This window comes from Rhododendron vialii, chromosome 9a (assembly GCF_030253575.1).
Source record: "Rhododendron vialii isolate Sample 1 chromosome 9a, ASM3025357v1".
Lineage (NCBI taxonomy): Eukaryota > Viridiplantae > Streptophyta > Magnoliopsida > Ericales > Ericaceae > Rhododendron > Rhododendron vialii.
This window is the reverse complement of record NC_080565.1, coordinates 2,311,522-2,331,115: the sequence shown is the minus strand read 5'-3', so window position 1 is coordinate 2,331,115 and position 19,594 is coordinate 2,311,522. Positions and strand designations below refer to the sequence as shown.

The window sequence follows — 19,594 nt, the reverse complement described above, 5'->3', positions numbered from 1 at the left end:
TGATTACTATTTGTTGAGAATTTTAAAGAATCCGAGTGGATGCAGTTTTCATTGGCAAGTTTGATTCCAAGAGAAGTGGTTAGGAGTTTGCGGATGTGGTTGACTATGTCCGTTTGGTGCGTGCTTGGTTTGTCGGAGTGGGAGCGTTGGATGGTTGTGTTTTGATTATGAGATTTTCCTTTTTTTTCCTTAGGTTTTTTGGTTTTTTTTTCTGATTTTCATTTAGTTTCTTTCCTCTCCGGTCAGGCTTTAGTTATCTGGACTGGACGATTGACATGGGCTCTATTTGTGAAGACCTCCTCCCTTTTGTGAAGTGTTTCTCTCCTGTTTCTTACCGGTTTTTGTTGGAATTTCATTAGTTGGTTTTGGGCATCCGGTTGTCGAAATGCTGGCTGATGATCAAGGATCGCCATCGTGGTTTGTGGACACTGGAGTGAAAAGATTGTAAATCTAAACCTCCTGGTTATCATACTATTTTTGGCAAAAAAAAAGGGAAAAAAAAAGAAGATAGGATAGGATAGGATAGCTATGTAAAATAGAACTAGTTAAACTACATAGCTACGTAAATAAGACCCATGAGGAATGGTAAATGCTTACCAGACTCTATTGGTCCAAGTCCCACACGTCTCGTAAACTTGGTTAATACACGTTTGAGAAAGGGAAAAGTCTTCTGGAAACAATTGCGCGGCCAATAACAAGAACGTTGACGGCTCCATCCCTTTGTTGACTAAAATAAAGGCAAAAAGTAACACCTTAATTATCTCCCACCAAACCTTAGCCCTGTAGCATTAGAATTTCTTCTCTTAACTTGATTCTATTCTCTCTCTCTCTCTCTCTCTCTCTCTCTCTCTTTTTCTCTTTTTTTGATCCGCATCTCTCTCTCTCTCGGTCTCTTGTGAAAGAAGTATCTCTTGAACATCCTTACTTTTTGCCGAGAATTTCGAGCGGCTGATTATGGATGACCACGGCAATGTACGAGAAAAAATCCTGTTCGGAAAGTACGAGTTAGGAAAGCTCCTCGGGCAAGGAGCCTACGCGAAGGTGTACCACGCCCGGAACCTCAAGACGGGGCAGAGCGTGGCGATCAAGGCCATGAGCCTGGAGAACGTGCTGAAAAGAGGTTTAACGGAGCACGTTAAGCGTGAGATCTCTATCATGCATCGGCTGCACCACCCTCACATCGTTCACATCTTGGAGGTCTTGGCGACGAAGACGAAGATCTACTTCGTGCTTGAATTCGCCAAGGGAGGCGAGTTGTGGACCAAAGTCAAAGGAAGACGGTTGAGCGAAGATGTCAGCCGCAAGTATTTTCAGCAGCTGATCTCCGCTCTCGGTTACTGCCACTCCCGAGGCGTTTTCCATCGAGATTTGAAAGGCGAGAATCTCCTCTTAGACGAGAATTTGAATCTGAAAGTGACCGATTTCGGACTCAGCGCCGTGACGGCTCAAATCCAACCCGACGGCCTCCTCCACACGCTCTGTGGGACCCCTGCCTACCTGGCGCCGGAGATCCTTGCGAATAAAGGATACGACGGCGCCAAGGTGGACATTTGGTCATGTGGAATCATACTCTACGCTTTGAACGCCGGTTACTTTCCGTTCAGTGATCGGAATATAATAATGCTGTATCGTAAAATCTTCAAAGGCGAGTTTCGGTGTCCTGAATGGATGTCTCCTGAGCTCAAACGGCTTCTTCATCGTCTGCTGGACTCAAATCCAAACACTCGCATCACAGTCGACCAGATCATCGATGACCCGTGGTTCAAAAAAGGCTACCGACATATCCAAACCAGCTCCGATGATTTATTTGGTCTCGAAGATTATGACGACAGCAACAAACAGTACGACTTCTTAAACGCATTCGATATAATTTCCTTGTCGCACGGTCTGGATCTGTCCTGTTTGATCGATTCACCGGATTGCTCCGTTGGAGTGGATAGATTTGTTTCGGCAGAGTCACCGGAGAGAATAGTCAGGAGAATCGTGGAGGTGGCGGAGGCGGAGGAGGGGAGGATGACGGTGGTTAGGAAGAAGGATTTTGCGGTGCAGGTGGTGCAAGGGCCAAATGGGGATATCGTTTTTACAGTTGACATTCACCGGTTAACGGACGAACTGGTGATTGTTGAAATCAGGAGGGGTGAGAATGAGGATGCGCCCAGTCTTGAGTTATGGAAAGATAAGCTTAGAACCCAGCTCCGTACTCTTGTTTGAGAAAATCTTTTTTACGGAGGTACTATAAACACAATCGTGATTGTTCAAAAGTGTTTTGAACGGTCTTGATTTTAATAAAAAAAATTTGGAGAAAAGTTAATTGATTGTTTGCAGCACCTCCGTAATAAGTATATCTCCTTTTGTTTATAAACCGGAACCGCAAGTTACAGGTAGTTAAAAAGCGAAACTTCTGTTGTCTTTGTTTATCCCACTCATTTGTTGATTTTTGATTGCCACTGTACTAGCGAATTTGATATGGTTTTTTATTTTTGGGACTTCTGTGTCGATGTTTTGAAACCAAAAATCAGAGTGAACGGAAAAAAAGATTGGGTGAACGGGTCACTATAACTTGACCACGGGTCAGCAGGAGTACTGGAGTTGTAATCGTACCATGGCGTAATATGAATTCTGTGAAACTCTTACGGCATTGACAAATACCTTATAATTAGGGATGCGTGTGTTGAATGAAATTTAGAATGTGTAGATGGACGGAGAAACGCATCTTAGTCTTAGCTAAGATGATCTTTGAATCGACCTCCTTTTGACCTACTTATCATAAACTAAACTCCATCATTTTCATTGTTTGTTTTCATCATCTTTTAATACTTTGAAAATCTTACTTATCATTATATAAATTCGTCACGTGATTAAACATGAGAGAGATGCGAGTGTTTTACCAAAATGAATAGTTTTTTTGACCCACTGAGATTGAACGGTGACGTCTTTTGATGTAAAAATAATTTTTGTGTTTGTCACGCCCTTGATTTTTAACATAAATAAATAATCTATTTTAATAAATGATCCTCACATAATACAGATAATACCCAAAGAGAGAATTCCAAATAATCATTAACAAACTAGGTTTTCAAGTTTAAAGATTTACAACATTGGCACTACGGCCCAAACTCTATAGTTAGTTAAAGACAGTAAATTTAGAGGTTACATAATATCAGAAATAAGAAAAAAAAACTTCAAATGAATTTACAATTTAATCCTTTCAAAAGATCATAGAATCACTTCTCGAGATGGCTTTCAAAAGATATGAAGTCAAGCATGCACTCCGCGTCAAAATCCTTGAGATGTACCTGAAAATGATAGGTTGAACTACACTAGCCCAGTAGAAAATTCTATACCCAAGCTATATGTAAATGCGATGAAACGTGCCACAAGAATGAATGATTTCCAATAGACGATCGAAGATACAAAAGGCACAATGAACCAACAAACAGCGACTAAGGAATTCAATACGTCTTATGGATATCCCTTGCCATTGGTACAACAACTAGGAGCAGCTTTAAGCACAAATCAATCTAATCAACCCAATACCGTTTTCTCAAATCATTTTAAGATTTCTCAATGACTGCCACCTTTATTTTCCTCATTTCTTACCTTTTACCATCAAGCCTCTTCTAAAAAAAGAAAAACGTTTCCTTTTTGTTGCCAAAATAACTTTGAGAAAACTCTCGACCTTCACGGATCAAGCTCCGTTGATTTGCTTGAATACCGGAATCCGTTGATTTGTGCCCAAATACCGGAACCGTTGATTCGCTTAGGAATACCGGAGGATTTTTCATAGAAATCCTTTTTCCAAAACCAAATTTCTTTCTTTTCAAAACTTTGATAAAATCAATCATTTATTCCTTTGTTCAACAGTTACCATCCCGAGCAACAAACAACTCAACAACATCACGAACTTCTATAACCAATCATAACTTCCTTCATCATGCGAGACTTTCAACCGTATTACCACCCCTTGTATTACAGTGAATTCTTTCCACCTGGGTTTCCGCATTACCACACCTTGCGTTGCAGGACCCTCAATTCAAATTCACAACTCACACAAATGTATAAGCATTAACAATCCGAATACAATAAGGCAACACTTCTCAAGGCCACATTCTTTCATTCGTCGTTATTCAATACATTTTAAACTCACACACATGTCCTTTTGTACATCATTAAACACATTTGGTCACGTTATCTCTCAAAGTCTATCACGACGCCCTACGTCACGTACCAATCCCACAACGACTCCCGACACACTGCCCGCTAGGTTCTAAACGAGAATCTATGGAACGAATACCAAATGAACATAGGATGATCCATCTAAACGATGTATGAAGATATGAGTTACCCTATTCTCTTCCGGACCATTAGGCAAAACCCCATCGACCAACGATGAACCCTATGACATACTTTACGGCCAAAGATACTCAATAATGCCTCCATTGTACGTTTCTCTACTCACCAATCATCACGTCATGTTATAACGCTTAACAAGTCTATATCGATCATTAAGACATACCACAACATCTACTTCAATCAACCAAAAGCGTAAAATAATGAACGAGTATCCTAACCATTTAATTCTACACTTTTCTAGGTTATGACGAGAGCTCAAGGAGATCGATTGGTCAACAAATCTTTTGAGATACGAACAATCAAGTTTAGAAGCGATTCAAAAGTGTTTAAAGAGTGCTAAAAGTGATCGGGGTTCAAACGAGTATGAGAAGAGCAAGACATGTCAAAACTGTCCAGAAAAACAGGGGGGTATCAATACCCCAATATGAGGTATTGATACCTGGACGGCTGCTGTCCAGAAAAGGCTGGGGTATCAATACCCCGTTTTAGGGTATCAATACCCCGGAGTTTTTCAGCGAATTTTCAGACTTCGAAAGACAAAATCCCAACAACAACAACAATGAATCAAGGCACGATCCAAGCACATAATCACCTCATAAACACATAGAGAGAGTAAGAAATCCCTATCTCATGGGTTTTGAGCAAAACCCCAAAGATCCGAGCGAGACCAAAACTCCTACGTGATCCGATCGTAATTTTTTCTTGGATGGATAGGTAACCCTCGTTCCGTAGAACAACTTTAATTCTCAGACTTTGTTCGGAATCATACTCTATGGAGGTGAAATTGAGGAGAGAAGATGAGGGAGAGGAGAGAGAGGTATGGCCGGCTAGAGAGAAAGAGAGAGGAGACGTGAGGGAGAGAGAAAGAAGGAGATGAAATAATCTCCTGCATACACACACCCCTATTTATACCCCCATATCCTTTAATCACACACCCACTCTCTCAAGTTACAATTCTATCATTTAAGATCCAAATCAAATAAATCCACAAATTTCTCATTATTCGGTATTCTAGTATTTATAAAATCATTAAACCATTTTTGGAAAATACGGGTCTCTACAGTGTTGAACAAGCTTTTTAATGGTTAAAACCACGCGCAAATAAGAATTAGGAAGTGTCTAGGGCAAGCCTGCAAAGTTTGATTTGTTATGCAGCTTTGAGAATGCGCCCTGATGAATAAACTGGCGCCTGGGGCACAGTAAAGGTGCACAATAGGTCAAACTCTGCGGACTTAACCCAGACACTCCAGAACATCGATTTGTGCGTGGTTTGAACTATTGGAAAGCTTCTTCAATTTACTTTCTAACACAAGTAGTTTGGATTAAAAATTATTTCTACATCAAATAACGTGACCATTTTACTTTCAATGGTTCAAAAAATAATTCTTTTCGGTAAAATGCTAGCATGTACTCACTCATTTTAAATCGGATCAAGACTCATTATATATCAATAAAGTGAGTTTTCGAGGTACTAAAATAGGGTGGAATCCAACCGCAAAAGTATTTTGGCCCCATTTGATAACTTGATTCGGCCATATGACTGGACTAATAGTCTCTTCAGACTATTAATTCCTTATTTGGTAACACAAATGGCTCCGGATTGTGAATCACATGGGATGGGGAAGCCGAATTTTAGGGGTATTAGTAATACCTCTTGGGACTTGGTATTCATAGTTCAATCATAACCCCTTCTCATTACCAATTTTTTCTATCAATCCAATCTCATTATCTAATCACATTCCAAGCAAACATACTCATTATCAATCTATTCTCATTACCAATCTCAATTTTAATCACATTTCTTTACGAATCTCATCTATCTAACGGGACCTTTAAGTTTCGTTTATGAAGATGGGATAGAAAGAATGTCAACACAAAAATTCTTGTAGCCCCAAGATGTCCCCCTAAGGATGGACAGGTGGTCAAGGAGGTTGCTCAACCTGGCTCATTGTGAGATCAACTAAATGAAAAGGTACAGCGAAGACATCTCCTCTCGTGCATTGTGGGATGTACGAGGGAAGATGTCACGGCATGACATTTTTTTAACTCTCGGATTATGCAAAAACACACATGTACTTCTATTCTGTCATGGAGAAACATGACAATGGATGACTGAAATGAGACCAATGGCACAACCGCTAGAATCCGGCGAAGGGGACCAAGGCAAAATGATTTGAACCGGAACACCAAGTTACCGGTAGTTAAAAAGCAGGACTTCCATTTTCTTTCTTTATCCAACTCACACCCAATTTCGCTCAACTTTTAGCAATTTTAGTATTTTTGTTTTTATTCAAATTTTTTTTACATTTGTTAATTTTGTGTTAAGCTTTTGTGACTTATAAATTCTTCTTGACAAGAGGAATTGAAAAATATAAAAATTTTACTTTTACCTAAATATTTTAGAAAATAATCACTTTTTAGCACACAAAAAAAAAAAAGCCAACTTATTTGACTTATTTTGCTAAAAAGTGGTTATTTTCTAAAATGATTGGGTAGAAGTAAAATTTTTATACTTTTTTATTCTTCTCGTTGAGACGAATGAATAAGTCTCAAAAATTTAACGCAAAACTAACCAAAAAAAAATTTAAAGAAGGACAAAATTAACTTATTCCACTTAAAGTTAAGTGGAACAAGTTTTGTTGATTATTGGTTGCTATGCAAATTCGATCTGGAGATTTTTCGGACTTCTGGGTTGATGTTTCGAAATCTAGAAATCATAGTAAACCGAAAAAGTGATTGGGTGAACGGGTCACTAACTCGACCGTGGATCAGCTGGAGTCGAATCGTAATTATACTGTGGCGTAATGATTAAATACAACAATTCACTTTCATAATTATGAATATCAAAAGAAAAATTACTTTAAATTAGTTGGATTTGAAAATTGAAATAAATCAATTCAATGAGCTTTGAAAGAGGTTCCAAACGGAAAAAAACAAAATAAAAAAGGTGTATTCACCTCTTGGGTCAGGTCTCGCTAGGCACTGAAAAATTGCACGACTTTGAGATTCTATTGGAAATACTCTAACAACCATTTTTCTAGATTGGTGTTATGCAGTGAGGTGCCTAGTACCATGCTGCGCACATTCGAGTCGTCGGATTATGCATTCGACGGCTCGGATCTCATCTCGATAACCAACGATCGAAAGTCGTTTATTATCGAAATGAGATTCGAGCCGTCGGATGCACGATCCGATGGCTCGAAGGTGCTGCGAGAGTTTCTTATGCTCTGTTTGGAACCTAGGGAAAACGGGGGAAAAGAAAAGAAAATAATTTTTTTTCCTTAATGATCGTTTGCTTCCTATTTTAAGGAAAAGAAAAAGAAAATCGGAAGGAAAGGAAAGCTTTCAAGAGGGGAACGATTGAGGAAAGGAAAGCTTCTAGATTTGGATGATGGGAAGCAACTAACTTTTGAATTTATATGCCCCGTTCACTTGCATGGAAATGATGGAAAAATGATTTTTTTTGTAACTTTCTATGTGTTCAGTTATCAGAAAAATTGTATGATCCATAATTTCAACTTTCTCACTAAAAAACACTTTCTTGCAAAATAGATCTTGCCAAAATGAAAAAATTCTAATTTTCCTGCAAGATTCTTTTTAAGAGAACACATATAGAAAAATAACTTTTTTTTTCTCTTCACCTCACCTTACTTTTTCTAGGAATTTATTTCCTACACCACAACTGAACGGAGAATAAAGTTCAAAATTTTCTTTTCTTTCTATTTTCCTCTTGGAGTCCTACTAATGGTACCAACCATTAGCCAACGGAAATCGTATCGACAGCCGTACCGAGCCGTTTCTGACCACCGAATGGGCGATCCGTGGAGGTTTGGTCGGTACCATTAGACTTTCTGTTTCCTCTTGAACCCAAACCAGAGAAATTCATTTTCCTCGTAATTTCCTTTTATTTTCTTTATACACATAGGTACATACATCGCGTACATATGTGTTTTGGAGCCATATTGGGTCCCAAAAAAATTATCCGAGCCGCTCATTTTATTCAAAATGGTTTGTTTAGGGTTCCTGTAAAAAATAAACTCAATCTTATATCGGTAAAAATGTTTACAAATTAAAGCATCCAACTTTGCTTTATAATCCAGACCATAATCCAGGTCTGGATTATAAAGCAAAGTTATATGTTTTGTAAATGTCTTTACCGATTTCGAATTGAGTTTATGTTTTACAAGAGCCCCAAACAAACTATTTTAAACAAAATGAGGGGCTCGAATCAATTATTTTGGACCTGAGATGGGTATGTATTCGACGTACGTACATATATGCATGTACCAATAGCAAAGGTGCTTTTCTCTTGAGAAGGGCCATTCAACTTTTCCTTTAACCTCGCATGTTGAACTTGGGAATTGTTAACAAATAAAAACGACGCCGTGCAACGGCTTCAGTCAATTCCCAGCCGGATATGCACCTTTAATTACATCCAAGCGTTGACCCTTGTCCGTCCGTCCCTCCCTCCCTCCCTCTCCGTCTCTCTCTTTCTCCGTCTCTCTCTCTCTCTCTCTCTCTCTCTCTCTCTCCTCTGCTACTGACGCAACCAGTGGAGACAACAAAAACAAGAATTCCAACTTTTACCCCCAGTGATTATTGAGGATTGGATTTGCATGCAAATTTCCCAGCATCAAGAACCGTAACAAGTTCGCAAACCCACTTGGTAAAACAGCTTTCTATCCTCTGCATTTCCTTCTCAGTTCTTGTTCCAACTTCTTTTCTCCAATTTTTAGTTTGTGGCACTGATTTGAAGATGCTTAAATAGTTATGTGAATTGGTTGATGATTTCTTGATGTTTAAAAGTGACTATTGATGGAAGATTCTATGTTTCTTTTTTCTCTTTTCGCGTGAATTGGTGGAATTTGTTTTTATAACTAAGTTGTTCGGGCTAGCTTACTCGGAGGTTTCGAACCGATAGCACCCGAGAGGTTTCGAACGGCCGTAGCAATGAGCAAAGCCCATTTGGGGTTGTGAATTGGTGGAATTTGGATATGCATAAAAGTTTCCCAGCATCAAGAACCGTGACAAATTCACTAGCCCACTTGGTAAAAGAGCTTTCTATCCTCTGGCTTTTCTTCCAGTTTCTCTTCTCCCTTTCTAATTTGTGGTACGGATTTGGAGGTGCTTAAATAGGTTTATCAAGGGTATTGTTTAAGATTGAAACTATATATGGAGGATTGTCTCTTTCGATTTTTGCGTGAATTGGTGTGATTGTTTCTTTTATCCCCATAAATAGTTTCAATGTTAAACATTGCCTAGGGCAAACTCACAAGGATGAATACCTGGTCTATGTAAGAAAATTAGAAAAAAAGGAAAATATGGTGAAGTGTAATTCATCCGAATTTAGAGTGAATCCGAACCCAGAACCAACCCAATCCTTTGCTTCGCAGAATTGTCCCAATTGAATCTGAATGGACCAGAGAGTTCTCTTAATTTTCTCATCCTCTCTCCTCTCCTTGAGTTAGTTGCGTTGCGTCAATAACACACTGGTTGTCTTTGATGACACAGAGGGAAATTGTATCCCTTAGGTAGTGGGAAGTGTTGAATGAGAGTATGTATATGGCTAAGTGTGAAGGTATCAATCACCAGAGAACCAGTGGGTAGTTGTTTTATCCTTCCACATATTCCAGTTTTGATGGGATGTGATACCTCCTGTAAAGTCACTAGATGCTAAAATCTAACACTAACCACTTTATCTTGTTTATGCAGATTGGACTGGTTGGTAATGAAGTGACACAGGTAGTATCGAAGTTTCGTACATTTTTTTGGATGGGAACATCTCAGACTCTCAGCTGCTGAAGTTCTTCATCATTAGTCTTCTGGGCCCTAGCCAGGGGAATGGGAAAGAAAAGTGCGTAATCCAAAGAACTCATGTATACACGTCGATTCAAGATCTGCTAACTTACCCCTTTTAACGAGTGCCGAAATCGGCCAGGAATCCGAAGTTGTTATTTTTATTTATCTATTTGTTGGTGCTTTATGCAATTAATCAAGGTTGGGAGGCTTTATAGAGGCTGTTGGGGAACTGGTCCAAAGTATTTTGATGAACATTTTCAGTGAGTCAGGGAGATACAAAGAAGTCATATTGTGCTGCAAACCCAATGGTTGTGCACATTACCTATACTTTCTTGATATGGACAAATTGCACGAGGAGCCACATTATAGGACTCATTTCTGAGATGAAATACCTAGGCTTGGTATCTGTTTGCAAGCTACCTCGATTCCACCATATCATTATGTGATTTGACATATACAGAGAGAGTTTTAATGCAAGAATAAAAGAATGTTATATGATATTATATCTTTTAGATTTGCAATTTATTATTTAATATGACTTAAACTTAATTGTTAGCTGTTTAAAAGTCTAGTGCTCTGTCAACACAATCAAGAACTCTTAGATGAGATGGTAATCTCTCTCTCCAGGTGTGTGTCATTGTCATCAACTCCTCATAGACCTAGTGTTTGCATTCCACGATATCAGTGCAAGTATGAAAACATCCAATATGCTCCTTCAATGCTCATCAGTGCACCAACAAACCATAATCCTCAGCCGAAGCATCAATGAAGATGTCTCGTCTGGAATTGTAGTCCTCTTGCCACCTTTAGTACGTCAGCTTGTTTCCATAGGCGAAAGATTGGGCACATAAATATGCCTGTTTAGAATACCTACTCCAATGCATGCAGGGTTCCTTGTCTTTTGGCTAGGACAAATTCTATTTTTCTTGCCAGTGTTGCAGAACTATGGGACGAATGGGTTTTGAATTGTTAGGTTTGAAATTTGCTAAACTATACATTATCTGGAATATGGGTACACTCAAATTATTTTGTTTGAAGTAATATGTCATTAAATTTGTGAAGTTCTTTTGAATGACAGTTTAATGTTCAAAGGAGAACTGATGGTTGATTTCAGGTGTACTTAAGAAAGTAAAGAAGCTTGAACTGAAGGGAACACAGAAGAACCAAATCAACTCTGAACGTATTCCTGCACTCGAGGAAATCCTTCTCGATGTCTATGCAGCTTGTCATCCAAAGCCAATTGACTATTTCAATCGCAAAGATTTGGTTCGAGTCTTTAATGCAATGGCAAAGGAAATCTATGGTAATTATGCTGAGCTCTTTTATCTTCGAACGCATGTCTCCTGAATTTAAGATGTACTAATATGCAAGCTATTTGCACTAGTTGGTGTAGGATGATATTCGTTCACCTTCGACATTGCACCATAAATCATTGTTTGTGCTTTACCAAACTATCCATGGTGGAAGTTTTTGTTAAATGCAAGTCCTTGAATTCATGAAATTACCGTGTGAAACGCGATGAAGTCTCTTGTACTGTATAGATTTACGAATTTCTTTCGTCTGTTGATGTGTCACATTCCGTATTTTGATCCCTTTTCTAGCTCATCCCTCTCCTAATATGAGTCAGACCAGTTATGTGTACTATTTAATCATAGTTTTAGCTTTTGTTTCAGGAAATTCTGACGACATTCCTGTCGTGGAGGAATTCGGCTCTTTCTTAATGGATATCTTCAGTCCCAAAAGTGATCTGGATTTGTCTGTTAATTTTACTAACAAGGACGGCGATTTCCCCCAAGAGAAGAAGATACAAAGTCTTCGGAAATTTGCAAAAAAGTTATATGCCCTTCGAAGTAATTAATATCTTATCCTTCTTTTTTCTTTCTTTTTGGATGGTAATTTGTAATTGTCAAGGTTTTTCCTGCAAAATTTTTAATGAACTTGATGCATTTTAACATTTACCCTTTGCACAAGATTGAGCATGTGATTATGTTAACTACCTGTAGTTCAGTTTCTCATCTATGAAACAACTTTTGTGTTATTGTTTTTTGATGACTGGTGTTATCTAAGTAGTGACGTTTTCTGTTGTTGTAAGACACTAATGCCTCATCCCAAAAATTTTGGATGGTTGGAAAGGAGTCGTGGTTGATTTATGCTTCATTAATTTGGTATAAATATTATTCTTTTCACTAACTGAAGTCTGTTTTCCATTTTAATGATGTCACTTGAATTATTCTAATGTTGTTATCTTTCTTCACTAATCGGGAGCATGATTGTTTCCCTCAGCCCTGGGTATACTATTGTTTCAAGATTTTTTTAGATCGTAGTTCATATCTTAAACAAAGGGAACTTTTGAAGTAATTGGAACATTATCCGTAAATTGCTGTATGTTATATAGATTCATAACTTGGGAATGAATACTTCGGCCATGTGTTAATCAAGTTAAGTTTCTATATATGGCTTGAAGTATTAAATGTGTCCTACGAACAAAGATAGAAAATCCTCGGATGCAAGGAAGAATTGTTCTCATCAGTGACGAAAATCTCATAGGCAATGACAATAAAATCCCATCATGTGATATACTACTCCCGAACTAAATTACCCTCATATGCAATGATTTCATTGTCAATTTAGGCCAGGTGAACGTGTTGCCAATATTTGAGGTTAGGGAAGTTGATACCTGGCTAATTGCTAATTTCTATCTCAATGGTTTAGGTTCTTGCCTGATCTCATTGCTCTTATTTTATGATGTCTATGATTATGATTCTATATCTTCCTTGACGATGATTTTTCCTGCACATTAGTATGTGCTGTGTTTGTTTACCTACAATGTATTAAGGTTCTTTCTGTGATTTCTGTAGATCCCTTTTTTGACTTGTGCAGGATCTTAGTTTTAGTGGATATATAATTCTTGTGTCTTAGGGCATATGTAACTCTTGATGTTTTTAGTGTTTGTTTAGTACAATTTTTGTGTAGATACTTCTAATCGATGTGTCTATGACTCTATGCCATAGGGAAGGGGCATCTTTCTAGTGTGCAGCCAATCTTGTCTGCGAATGTGCCCATTCTTAAAATTGTTGATCGAGGAACTGGAATTGAATGTGACATTTCAATTGAGAATAGAGACGGAATCCTGAAATCCCAGATTGTCCGCATGATTTCCTCAATCGATGGAAGGTTTCAGAAACTATGTTTTTTGGTAATTTAATGATATTCTTTTGTTCTCAACCTCGTTTAGATTGTTGCACTTATGATAACGTCACTTCACCTCACCAATTCGCGATATCATCTTGTGGGCACAGACCTTATTTATATCAGCATTTTGTCATTACAGATGAAAGCTTGGGCAAAAGCACATGGGATTAACAGCTCAAGAGATCGAACTCTGAACTCTTTATCAATAATATCATTAGTAGCTTTCCATCTTCAGGTATGAGTATGCTATCGTATCTCAAGGGCGTCATCGCAAACTATATCTTACTTTCCCGTTGATGTTATGTCTACTGGGCAGGAGTGAAATATCAAAAGTTGCATCAAAGTGCCTTGAACTGGAATAAGCAGGAAATGAACATAGATTGGAACCATTAGGTAACCTCAATGGTTTAGGTTCTTAGAGGGAAAATACATTTTCCTTCTGCACATGAGCTTACATTGAGGTTGAAGAAGAGTTCTTGCCCGATGCAATGGACTTCTCGATGTGGTAGCATAATTGGACATAGGCGCATGATACTATATTTATTTAATGGCTAAACAAGGACACCGGGAGAGGTGAGCTGCCCAACATAGCTTAGCCTCTCTATAAAATGGAGGTATCCTCCTCCATAGACAATAGAACCATCTTCACCATCTCCAATAAACAACCCAAAATTTGTGTTCAAGATATATCAGAGGCATTTTGGTACCTCTCCCTTGTGGTGTTTCTGTCTTTGTGTTTCTCTTCTATATTGATTTGTGGTTTCCTGTTTTTTTCCCCTTTTGGTCTGATATTAATGTTTGCACTGCAGACTCGTGATCCTCCTATATTACCTCCTTTCTCTGCAATATTCGAAGGTAATACCATCTCCACTGGATGTAGGATTACATGTTGTCTGTCATATAATTTCATTGAAAGAAAGGAACTCCGCGACTTTAGACAAGAACCTCATATTTTATCATTGGATGGTATGTCTGAAAGTGATTGATACGATCCAAACAAGTTCTCGACCAACAAATGATTCTGTTTTTTCATCACCTTGCTTCTACACGATCTACATGTTTTCCTATTGAATTTATAGTCTGATGAAGTAGAATTGAGGGTCTTTGTGTCATTTTCGGTTCCTTACTGGTATTAGGGTCATAAATTGAGGAGTTGGTCTTTCATTTGGTAGCTTTTGATTATTAAGAATATTGAAATACATTGATTGAGACTTAGTTTCTCTCTGTACCCTTATGGGCTCATCTCCTTAGACTAGGATTTGCTTCTCTCTTTTGAATCCTAATTTCCCTTTGATATTTTGATTGCATTATAGTCTCTTTTCATTGGTACTTGAGTTCACTGACCCAAGGACCTCACCATGTAGTTGCTCTTGAGTCTGTCTGGATTATTAGGTTCTTTATCAGCTGCTGCCCAATGGAAAGTTTCACCTTACTTTGTTAAATTGCTTGTTCATGACATATAGTGGTGTGTCATCCTGGTTGATTGTAGATGGGATTGATTCAGCAGCTGTGGGAAAGATGATCAATAATCTTTTGGATTTCGGAAAAATGAATAAAGAATCCCTGGGGGAGCTCTTTATTACCCTACTTGTCAAGGTAATGACTGTACCTCCTGCGGCGTATGGATTTAAATTATGACCGCATGCAATGTTTGCAGGTATTCATATCGTACATAATTTTGGTTCCATGCAAGGTATGATTGTTAAGTGTGAAATATATGACATCTTGGGATGGTATGTCTATTGCAGCTTGCATCAGTGGAAAAACTTTGGCCCAAAGGCCTGTGTGCCAGCATATATGAAGGATCTTGGATATTCAAAAAATGGGAGTCAACATCAAAAAAGAAACCGGATTCTAAATTCGGCTGCATAAGTGTAACTTTACTTTCTTGGTTGGAACATTCTTAAGTTTCATCCGGGTTTTTTTTTTCAATGCCTCCTAACGCATGACATTTCTGGTCCTCACAGGTTGAGGATTTCACTGATCGATCTCTTAATGTTGCCCGAGTAGTAGGGAAAAAGCAAGTAGAAAAGATCAATAAGTTAATCAATCGTTCCATATATTATGTCTCTGCATTCATGGATGGCCAGATCCAAGGAAGCAAGTTAAGGGCACTGTTATTTGGTAGTGAATGTATACCCGCTCTAGAAAACAGAAGTACCACAAACGTTGACAGAAAAACAGTTGATTCTCATCTTTCTCTTGATCCTACCATGACAAAAAAGATGCGAACTATAGGAGGTTGGGGGGAACCAGAGAGAACTACTCCTTTTACCCTGACAAAAATTGTGCATTGGGGAGGACCACCCGTGAAAGGTTGGGATGGAACGATTATTGAAAGTTGGAAAGGAGAAGGTTTGTCCATTCACCTCGACCAAATTCAACCGAACACAGTGCAATCGACCATAGTTTGGAGAGGACTACCTGTGGAAGGTTGGACAGGACAAAATGAGTCTATTCACCTCGACCAAATATCTTCTGTAGTTTCGAGGGGAGTACAACATGAGTCTATGCACCTCGACCAAATTCAGCGGAAAGCGGTGCAATCTGTAGTAGTTTGGAGAGGACCACCTGTGAAAGGTTGGGGAGGAGAACATGAGTCTATTCACCTTGACCAAATTCAACAAAAACTGGTGCCATCTACAGCAGTTCGTAAAGGACCACCTGCGAAAGGTTGGGGAGGAAAACATGAGTCTATTCACCTCGACCAAACTCCACAAAAAGCGGTGCCATCTACGGTAGTTTGGAGAGGAACACCTGTGGAAGGTTGGGGAGAAAAACACGTGTCCGTGGAAGGTTGGGGAGAAAAACATGTGTCTGTTCACTTCGGTCGAGTAAAATCAAAGGGGACGCAATCTATTGTAGTTTGGGGAGGAACACCTGTGGAAGGTTGGGGACCAAAACATGTATCTACTCAACTCGACCAAATTCAACCAAAAGGGTTGCAAGATACTGAAGGTTGGGGAGGAATACAGCAGGCTACTCTTCCTGAACCCATCCGATCAAACGGAACGCAATCTGCAGATGGTTGGGGACAATGGGGAGGTACATACATATCTAGCAAATAGTGAGACTGAGCTCCATTAAATTTCTTCTTCTTGATTACTTGAGAAAAATTTGTTATCAAACTCTTCATTGCGACATCTTTGTTCAGGTGACAATGCGTCTTGTTCTTCTACGAAACATCTTTCTGTTCCAGCTCAGAAGCCGATTGGTATTATTCAGAAGTCTTCTCGACAAGAGCCAAACACCAGGCGGCGTCTGCGTTCCAATGGGTATAGAAATTTGTAGCCATTCCTGTCATTGATATATTCTCAATTCACCACAAAATCATCCCCTGGTTATGAGCCATTGCAGTTTTTCTCGTCGTGTTTCAATCATTTCATGAGATCGGTACCCATTTATGGTTAGACATTTTTTTTTCCCTCCTGGACTAATTTTCTTAAAAATTGAACCTGATTCAATTTCTTTGTGGAATTGGATCCTCTCCAATCAATCAAAATCTGGATCGACTACTACTTCAATAAATGGTTTGGATTTACTCAAATCTGAACTGTCCCATCAAGCAAAAAAGAAAAGAGAAAATAAGAAACGCATTTGTTGAAAATTAAAAGCTCTGGCTATATTTATTGAAGTTAATTTTTTTTATTTAGTATACTCTTGTCAGAAGTCCCAACCGCCAAAAAAAATCCAAATTGAAACATATAATCAGTAGATTCATTACGGATTTGAGCATTAAAACCCTAATGTCCTATAAAACACAAACAAAGAACTTGGAAGTTCATTGGCGGGCTAGTTCGATACGTTCATACACTTGGCATTTATACAATGAAAGCTAAATTTAAGTGAATGATTTTCACACCACTTGACTGTGTGACGTTGATCCATTCTTTATTGGCCTAATAATTTATCGAAGACGAACAATAGCTCAAAAGGTTTCGGCGGTGGTCTCTCTTAAGTTCCCAGGTTTAAAATTTCTCAAGAGTTATCAACTCCTATGGGGTCCCTCCATAATGAGCTTTGCTCCGGCTTTAATTGAGCTTTCCGTAAGTGGGTGATTGGATTGGGCTTCTAAAATTAATGGAGATGTACATAAACTAGTCCTAACACTTGACTTTGTCAAAAAAATAGCCCTAGTTATTCAATAGTAAGGACTGATCCATTACATGCAGCTCAAACTTCTAATACACTGATATGGAACGTATCACTAGAACTCTACAAATCTGCTACAAGTAAAGAAGTACAAGCTCCAGGAAAATTGTCAACCGGTTAAAATTTCACTACAGGAAAATTGCACTTTCGGTGACTAAAATTTTCATCGCCAAAAGCCCATATTTAGTCATGAATGACCTTTTCTTCCGCGACAATCAATACTGGTCACAGAGACCGGTCATCGAAAGTGTATTTTTTTGGACTGAAATGTATTGTCAATGGTTGGGGCCAAATTTCGAACACCATGCTTTGACAGAAGACGGCCTGAAAAGGGCTCATAAACTTCAACCACTGATGCACGCAGCGGTCATCGACTTCTATGAGGTTCTTCCAACATTCAGCACTTATGCTGATCAAATTGGATTCGATGCAAGCTAGAGCAGAATTCTCTACACAGACCGTATTCGGACGATGGTTCAAAGACTGGAAGCATTTGTGAAATTTAAACAGAATTGCTCCAGCAAAAAAGAGTGAGTGGGAGGAGAGAGGAAACCAGAGAATTAGAACGGATTTTACAGTAGGAAAAAGATGACAACCTTTACAAAACCTTGATACAGAGCTTCAATTTGCTCCTTCATCAATTGCAGTTTCATTCAAGAAAATGATTTTCACACTCCATTTTATTATTATGGCACACTTTTTTTTGTCTTTTAGCAAACAAAATGCACACAACAAAAATGAAGTGTCATAATAGATCAAAATATGGGAGTATGAAAATCATTTCCCTTTCATTAATACCTCCTTATGTACTAAATTACACTCCAGTAATTGATCAAAAAACGGGAGTATGAAAAAAATGCACACAACAAATTATGCAAGTCGCGACTTACAGCTCCTTTCAAATTAAGTAATGATTATTAATTCTATTTGACACCTTTTGAAAGATTATAGTGCAGACTTGTGCCTACTAGTTCAATGTGGTACCAATGAGGGGTTGGATCAGTAGTTGAAAACTCGGACTTAGTTGGATAATGCATAGGTTTGAGACTCCATAGCTTCTTATCGGGGCTAAACATACTCCTAACACTATCCACATATGGTGGGACCTCAGTTTCGGTCTCATTCACCTTACCACCATAGTTAGTGATAGATAAGAGAGAAGAACACTTAAAACATAATTAGAAGACATAATCAACATGGTTAATACCCATAAAAATTGTACATAATCTAAAATTTGTAAAAATAACAATCCCTGAGTGTGGCCACATTACACAAATTTCAAATTTACTTTATTACACCACAAATCTTGCACATTTTCAGAGAAGAAATATCTTGCATTCCACGGCACACCTGCCCCTACCGGCTCCAGCTTGGTAGTTTCCACCGCGTGTCCAGGGTTGGTAATAGAAATATGTTTTCCCCAGAAACAAACCTGCATCGAGATACTCATTACGACATGGCATGCTAAATTACCCCTTAAACTAGCTATGTTAGGCTCTAGTGTATGATTTTACATAATCTGGAATGCTATTTGATCCAGGAACTTTAACAGAAAGAGAATTCAAACACATCAAAAATTGCAGAAATTGAATGATTTTTGTAGGCCGATACGGTCCAACTTCAGCTCCAGACATGAGTTCAGGTATCCCTTTTATGTTGCTTTACACTCATGTCGTAGATCATCAACGTGCTTCTCGTTTAACCAAGTTTTTTCCCTATGGCGTGGTTTTAAGTTAAGTTAATAAGGTTATTTCAAATCAGCACACCCTGCTTTTTCCCAAGCAGGCTTGTAAGGAGCCCAGGCCTTAAAAGGATTCCACCAGTAGTTGAAAGCACAATTCTTATCATGTAGTTTAAGTTCTGCACAACATCGTTGATTTACACCTTGGAGGCACTCATCGTAGCTATATTCCCAGTTATGACTGCATCGAAACCAGACCCTGTTGGAACCATCGTCGCCCAAAGTAGGTGAAGGAAAGAGGGCCGAAACGACAAGAATAATACACGCTAGGTCTTTTTCCCACATTTCCGAATGCTATGGTTTTTCCCCACTTGGAGTAAGGAATAAAGCTACATATGCAACAAGTCAGAGGGAAGG

General features: G+C 38.6%; 2 protein-coding genes across 5 annotated transcripts; both read left to right on the top strand.

The window, feature by feature from the left end:
- Positions 1 to 879: 879 nt before the first annotated feature.
- On the top strand, positions 880 to 2,387 carry LOC131301933 (CBL-interacting serine/threonine-protein kinase 14-like). Its single transcript, XM_058328445.1, has one exon. It carries the CDS (start codon positions 955 to 957, stop codon positions 2,209 to 2,211), a length of 1,257 nt encoding a protein of 418 aa, XP_058184428.1. The 5' UTR covers positions 880 to 954; the 3' UTR covers positions 2,212 to 2,387.
- Positions 2,388 to 8,811: 6,424 nt separating this feature from the next.
- Positions 8,812 to 16,891, top strand: LOC131301931 (uncharacterized). Of its 4 annotated transcripts, XM_058328443.1 has the most exons (12): positions 8,821 to 9,019; positions 10,066 to 10,207; positions 11,267 to 11,455; positions 11,814 to 12,002; positions 13,164 to 13,348; positions 13,484 to 13,579; positions 14,154 to 14,199; positions 14,834 to 14,940; positions 15,093 to 15,218; positions 15,312 to 16,110; positions 16,141 to 16,389; positions 16,499 to 16,891. In XM_058328443.1, the coding sequence occupies exons 2-12, from the start codon at positions 10,195 to 10,197 to the stop codon at positions 16,633 to 16,635; spliced, it is 2,136 nt and encodes a 711-aa protein (XP_058184426.1). In that variant the 5' UTR covers positions 8,821 to 9,019; positions 10,066 to 10,194; the 3' UTR covers positions 16,636 to 16,891. The 4 variants fall into 4 exon arrangements, with proteins under 4 accessions (XP_058184425.1, XP_058184426.1, XP_058184423.1 ...); XM_058328442.1 differs by having other exon boundaries at positions 8,812 to 9,019; positions 11,826 to 12,002; positions 15,312 to 16,389; XM_058328440.1 differs by having other exon boundaries at positions 15,312 to 16,389.
- The last annotated feature ends 2,703 nt before the right edge of the window (positions 16,892 to 19,594 follow it).

What these genes read in the sequence shown, in the direction of transcription:
- LOC131301933 (XM_058328445.1), top strand. Translation starts at nt 955, where the DNA reads ATGGATGACCACGGCAATGTACGAGAAAAAATCCTGTTCGGAAAGTAC.
- LOC131301931 (XM_058328440.1), top strand. An exon ending in TTCAGAAACTATGTTTTTTG is followed by an intron (nt 13,349 to 13,483) that starts GTAATTTAATGA and finishes TTGTCATTACAG; the next exon opens with ATGAAAGCTTGGGCAAAAGC. An exon ending in TTTCTCTGCAATATTCGAAG is followed by an intron (nt 14,200 to 14,833) that starts GTAATACCATCT and finishes GGTTGATTGTAG; the next exon opens with ATGGGATTGATTCAGCAGCT.